This window comes from Mandrillus leucophaeus, unplaced genomic scaffold (assembly GCF_000951045.1).
Source record: "Mandrillus leucophaeus isolate KB7577 unplaced genomic scaffold, Mleu.le_1.0 Scaffold310, whole genome shotgun sequence".
NCBI classification, from domain to species: domain Eukaryota; kingdom Metazoa; phylum Chordata; class Mammalia; order Primates; family Cercopithecidae; genus Mandrillus; species Mandrillus leucophaeus.
In genome coordinates this window covers 29133-35761 of record NW_012103255.1, presented here as the reverse complement: position 1 = coordinate 35761, position 6629 = coordinate 29133, and the positions used below count along the sequence as shown (strand labels likewise).

The window sequence follows — 6629 nt, the reverse complement described above, 5'->3', positions numbered from 1 at the left end:
GGGGAGAAGGAGCGGGGAAGAGGGAGCAGCCATCTTTGTGCGGGGCAGGGGGAGGGTCTTAGCCCTTCCGAGGCTCGGCGTGGCCGGGCTGCGAACTCGCCACACGTACTACCATCCGCATCTTAAAAGAAAAAACAATTCGGGAGGCTACATCGTTCTGAGGGTTTTTTTTTTTTTTAATTCGGAAGAAGGGAATAGAGGAACACTGCCTTCTCTGCAAAACGAGCATCCTCTGCAGGGAGCGGCAGGAGAGCTGTAGAAGTGGTGAACAACCAGAATTTTCCCCAGCGCTAGGTTGCCTTCAGCCCCAGACTTTCGCACCTCGGAGCCGTCCGCCCTCGGTTCCTTCACCTTACCTCCTCGCCCTGGCTCATTTCACTGTTTCTCAACTCTCTTTGAATGAACGACACAGCACCGAGATTTCTAGGAATGGTGCCTCAGTTTCCCCGCCTTGCTCTCTGTCTCTCTGCTCCGCCGCCCTCTCGCCCTCCCTCCGCCCCCACCACGCCCCCTGGGTGGAGGCGGCTTCCCTACACCTAACACGCCCCCCCACACCCTCTGGGGGAGGCGCCCCTGAGGGGGTGAAAGTGGGAGGCGCCGAGGCGATGCGAGCTGGGAGTCTGCAGTCGGGACAGGCTACGGAGGGCAGTCCCCAGGGTTGTGCCCTACACTGGATGGGGGCCCCCTCCACCCTGCAGATGCCCGCAGCAGTCCCCATCCAGCGGCCAGGTGTGCACCCTCTAGCGGCTACCTCGAGCAACTACTTTACGAGAGGCCTTGAGGGTCAGAAAACCGCTTTGCGAAAGGAGGGAATGAGAAGCCTGAGTCCTGGTACTTTATCCTCCTCCACTTCTCTCTGTCCAGGATCCTTCTTAGTTTAGGAAGAAGGGATGCCAAATGGGTAAACAGAGAAGCCTCCCAGGTTCTGGCACATTAACAAAGAGGAAGAATAACTGTTGCTCCCAGGCGGGGTCAGTGGCTGGCTCCAGGGTCCATGAGTGAAGTAAGGGTTGTCCTAATCATAGCTTACACTCCAGCATCTGAGCTGAGGCAGGAGTTTCCAACTCTGAGGCTTTGTGTTGGGCAGACACCAGATCCTGAGCTGGCGCTGGGTCCTCAGGGTGGTGCAGAGCCACCAATAGCTGGTAAGTGGCTGTGCCAAGGGTGGCCCCCACCAGAGGGGCCACCACAGGCACCCACCACCAGCCATTACCAGCACTGCAAAAGAAGGACAATGGGAAGGTATCAGGAGTGACTCCCTTTGCCTTCCCCTCTCCAAGGACAGGGGGTAGTAACAAGAGAGTGCCCTAAAGTTGTTCCCAGGGTGGTAGACACCAGGAAGAGGATTGCCTTGGCACCAAAGCATAGTATTTAGAAGACGGAACCCCAGGAGAGCTTGGTCCAGCCTCTTGCCTTAGGGAATTATCTGAATATATTAATTTTGCTGATGAAGTCACTAATGTGCACGGAGGTAATATGGCATGCCTAAGAACACAACCTCTAAATCTTACTGTTTCAGTGAAAAGTTGGGAGGGAACCAGGGGAGAAAGGGGGAGCATGTGACTTGGAGAAAGAACACTGTCCTAAGAGGCCAAGAGAGCTATTTAAAGGCTGAGTGCTGTGGACCCAGGGACAGAGCCCTTAGCAGAGGAAGGTGAGTGGAGGCCAGCACCAGGGGAGGCTATCTCCCACCTGAAGACTTCAGGACCCCAGCCAGCCACGTAGGTGAAGAGACGTGGGCCCAAGTCCCGGGCAGGGTTGAGTGGAAACCCACAGTTGGCACCCATGGATAACCCGATGGCCAGGATCAGCATCCCCACCACCACAGGCTCCAGACCCGCAGGGACTCCCTTGTTCCGTCTGTCCAGGATGGCTAAGAGCCCCACCATCAGCATACCGGTGCCCAGAACCTTGGAGTCAACAGAGGCAGAGGGTTCCCTGTCAGCTGCCAAGTGCTCCATCTGCCCTCTCTCATCCAAATATTCCATGTCATCTGGCTTTGTGCAACACAGGCAGTTGGGGATGGTGGGCGGCGCCAAGATAGACCCAACCCACACTCCACCCAATATTGTTCACTCCCTGAACAATAGGCTGGGGTCCCGAGGAATGGGGCGAAAGTTGTGTCCCCAGGTCTCCCCCTCACACCTACCTGATCCAGGAAGCCATTGTTCAGGGACAGATAGGGGGCAGGATAGGTGGCAAAAATGGAGGCTGTTTCCTTGGGGCCAGTCACTGTCAGGTTCCCACCTGTATAGTTCTGTAGGGCATCTGTGGAGGAGGGGAACACCCAGGATTTCCCTCTTTGCTCATTCATCCAAAACCATTCTGAGGCACCCCTGGCCACCCACAGGTGCTCCCAAGGCACGGCTCCCTCTGTTCCCTCTGTCACCATAGTAGAGAACATAGGTGGCTCCCGAAGCACAGAAAGCAGACAGCAACTGCACTAAGATGTAAATGGGGAGCTTGACCCAGGGGAGGCGTCCAACGATGCACATGGCCAGGGAGAAGGCTGGATTCAGGTGGGCCCCTTCAAGGATCAAGGAAAGAAAAACAGCATCTATCAAGTGTCACTGCCAGGCATTGTCACCAGACAACACTGCTGCTCCTTCCTACAGCTCTTAAGGCAGATAGTATAATTCCCATCACACAGCTTAGGAAATTGAGGCTCCAGGATGTTAAGCAACTTAGCAAAGTCACACTGTGGGCCGGGCACAGTGGCTCACGCCTGTAATCCCAGCACTTTGGGAGGCTGAGGCGGTGGATCACTTGAGGTCAGGAATTCCAGACCAGCCTGGCCACATGGTGAAACCCCATTTCCTCTAAAAACACAAATATTAGCCAGGCGTGGTGGCAGGCACCTGCAAAATCAGCTATTCGGGATGCTGAGGCAGGAGAATCGCGTGAACCCAGAGGGCCGAGGTTGCAGTGAACAGAGACCACATCACTGCTCTCCAGCCTGGGCAACAGAGTGAAACTCCATCTCAAAAAAAGAAAAAAAAAGAAGAAGAAGAAGAAGACACTGTGAATCCAAGGTTGGAACCTAGGTCTGTCTGCTTTTTCCACAGCAACACACTATGTTTCAAGGCTCCAGCCAGGCACACCGATGCAGTGTGTATCTGGGGAACAAACGAGAGGTCCTGAACAGAGATGAGCCCCCAGAGGAATTCAGGTGGGGGACACAAGAGGATAGCACCTGCCCTTCGTGCCCTGCCATTGATTTCTGTCTAGGTGAGCCAAGCACTAGTGTGAGGAAACTGGATGGAGAGATACAGAAAGGGGACGGGCTAGTGGGGCTAAAGGCTTATCTCAGTCTGGGGCACTAGTCAAGGATATAATGTCCACAAGTCACAGAAGGATTTGCGTTTCCACCATCACCAGACAGACACGCTCGCACGCACGTCCCACCTGCTCTGATGACCAGACCCCACCCTCCTCACCTGAGATGTTACCACCCACGTAGATGGCTATCACAACGGCCAGAGAGCCAGCCAGAAACATGGTGAAGAAGTTGCCTTTGGTTTCTCCACTGGTGACAGCCTGGGCCACAGCTCCCTGGGTGAGGAGCTGGTGAAAAGAGGAGAGATGAGGAACAGGGAGCCCAGGAGACCAACAGGGAGAAAGGTCGGGAAGGCCAGGGGAAAAGCCAAGAACACGAATGGGCACGGAAGACAAGCAAGGGAAGGAGAAAAGCAGAACGAGGGAAGGGAAAAGAAATGGGGAAAGTGGAGGAAGAAGAAAGGGAAAGAATGTGGGAAAAAAGGAAGAAAAGTGACAAGAATAAAAAGGATGAAGAAGGAGAGGAAAGGAGATTAGGAGAGACGAGAGGATAAAAACGAAAACGCTTAGGGAGTTGGGAGGAAGGGGGACACCAAGAGAAAGAGATTAGGACACCAGAAGGAGTCAGGAACTTTTGCCCACCCCCTTCTTTCCTTTCCCCAGTGACCCTACGTACCATGAGCACAAACACACCCAGAAACTCTGCCAGGCACTGCCGGGCCAGGAGGCTGCGGATCCGGAGGTGGCCCCTGATTCCAGCCAGGGCCTGAGTGATGACCATGGTGGAAACACCCTATCGCTGTTCACTGCTCCCTCTGTCTGCACAGGCACACTGCCACTGCACAGCTACTATTTGCCCCAGCAAAGACAAGGAACAGACTTTAAAACCATTAGCTCAATTCCTGAACAGCAGCTACTGTCTGTGCACGTGTGTAGGCTAGGAAACAGAGAGATAACAGGAGAATGTCCGGGAGCAGGCTATGAGCACAGAGCCTGGGGTTTGCCCAACATCTGTCTCTTCTGTCATTCATTCCCATTCCTCACAGGACTAGCCTCCTCCACCCTGACAAATCGAAAGAAGTACCCTGCTTCATATACATTAGATCTCTTAGTCCTGAAGTCAGTTCTGCAAAGTAATACTATTGCTTCCATTCTACAGATGAAGCCAGTGGGCCTTAGAACTCTCCAAGATCACACAATTTTCTTTCTTTCTTTTTTTTTTTTTTTGAGACAGAGTCTCTTTCTGTCGCCAGACTGGAGTGCAGTGGCACCATCTCAGTTCACTGCAACCTCCTCCTCCCAGGTTCAAGCAATTCTCCTGCCTCAGCCTCCCAAGTCAATAGGACTACAGGTCCACCACACCTGGCTAATTTTGATATTTTTTAGTAAAGACGTGGTTTCTTGGGAGGCCGAGGCAAGCAGATCATGAGATCAGGAGATCAAGACTATCCTGGCCACACGGTGAAACTCCATCTCTACTAAAATACAAAAAAATTGGCTAGGCGTGCTGATGCGTGCCTGTAGTCCCAGCTACTCGGGAGGCTGAGGCAGGGGAATTGCTTGAACCAGGGAGGCGGAGGTTGCAGTGAGCCGAGATTGCGCCACTGTACTCCAGCCTGGGTGACAGAGAGAGACTCTGTCTCAAAAAAAAAAAAAGAAAGAAAGACGGGGTTTCACCATGCTGGCCAGGCTGGTCTCAAACTCCTGGCCTCTAGTGATCCACCTTCCTTGGCCTCCCAAAGTGCTGGGATTACAAGCAAGAGCCACTGTGCCCAGCCCAAGATCACACAACTATTTCATGGCTGAGTGAATTCAAATCCACATCTTCTGACTCTCCATCTGTTAACCCACAAAGCCTCTCATTTAGAACCTGAAGCCTTTCCCCAAACCATTTGGATGCCTGAAGAACTCAACAGGCATCTGGAGAGACTGGGTTAAAGACCATAGACTGTGGGAATGAAACCCACACACTGAGTGCTTGTACTTCCCTTATGCCGAGTCTCACATAGGTTAGAGAATGCTCCATCTTTGCGTCCCCTGACATGGCTTGACATGAGGCCTTCACACTCCTACTTCTTCATATCTCAAGCCTCCAATTGAATGCGTTCAAAGAATCTACTTCTAGACACTGGAGAAACAGTGGTGAACAAAACATAGTCTCTGCCCTCCTAGAGCTTATGTTCTAGTAGGTGGAAACAGACAATATGCAGTTTTTTGTTTTTTTTTCTTGAGATGGAGTTTCACTGTCGTTGCCCAGGCTGGAGTGCAGTGACGTGATCTCGGCTCACCACAACCTCTGCCTCCTGGGTTCAAGTGCTTCTCCCGTCTCAGCCTCCCAAGTAGCTGGGATTACAGGCATGTGCCACCACACCTGGCTAATTTTGTATTTAGTAGAGACAGGATTTCTCCATGTTGGTCAGGCTGGTCTTGAACTCCCAAACTCAGGTGATCCGCCAGCTTCGGCCTCCCAAAGTGCTGGGATTACAGGTGTGATCCACTGCGCCCAGCCAATTTGCAGTTTTAAAAAATACCATGTACAGGCCAGGCACGGTGGCTCAAGCCTGTAAATCTAGCACTATGGGAGGCTGAGGCAGGTGGATCATTTTTAGTCAGCCTGGCTACTCTGGAGGCTGAGGCAGGAGAATCGCTCAAACCCAGGAGGCAGAGGTTGCAGTGAGCAGAGATCGTGCCTCTACACTCCAGCCTAGGTGACAAGAGCAAGACTCCCTCAAAACAAAACAAAACAAAACAAAACAAAACAAAATAAAAAACTAATCACCACATCAAGGCAGACTACGAAAGCCATCAGGCCTTTTTGACAGCATTTAAGGAAAACCTAATCCCCTGTATCCACTGGGCATTAGAGTGAAGGAGCAGCTCAAGTGTTAATTATATAAGTAGTAGGTCTTTAGAGAATGTTGAAGTCTCAGCCCCTGTAGATCTCCTATGCGAAGGTTAGGGTCAAAAAAGAAAAACCGTAGGATCTTGAGACTTGGGTTAGAGACATCTAGGTAGATACAACAGAATCTTGAGTCCCCAGATTCCTCTGAAACCTCTGTCCAAGCCTGCAGAGTTTGCTCAGTATATATATATTTTGAGACAGTATCTGTATTAGTCCATTTTCACACTGCCAGTAAAAACATACCAAGACTGGGTAATTTATTACAGGAAAAAGGTTTAATGGACTCACAGCTCCACATGGCTGGGGATGCCTCACAAACATGGCAGAAGGCAAGGAGGAGCAAGTCACATCTTACATGGATAGCAGCAAGCAAAGAGAGCTTGTGCAGGGTAACTCCTTCTTATAAAACCATCAGATCTCAGGCCAGGGGTGGTGGCTCATGCCTGTAATC

The 6629-nt window shown here is 51.8% G+C and overlaps 1 protein-coding gene across 1 annotated transcript; it reads right to left on the bottom strand.

Annotated features, from left to right (window-relative positions):
• Window positions 1-152: 152 nt before the first annotated feature.
• Window positions 153-4120, bottom strand: AQP10 (aquaporin 10). Its single transcript, XM_011987417.1, has 6 exons — window positions 3953-4120; window positions 3438-3564; window positions 2390-2527; window positions 2150-2268; window positions 1693-1910; window positions 153-1218 (listed from the first exon to the last, which is right to left on the bottom strand). The coding sequence occupies exons 1-6, from the start codon at window positions 4055-4057 to the stop codon at window positions 1020-1022; spliced, it is 906 nt and encodes a 301-aa protein (XP_011842807.1). The 5' UTR covers window positions 4058-4120; the 3' UTR covers window positions 153-1019.
• Window positions 4121-6629: the final 2509 nt, after the last annotated feature.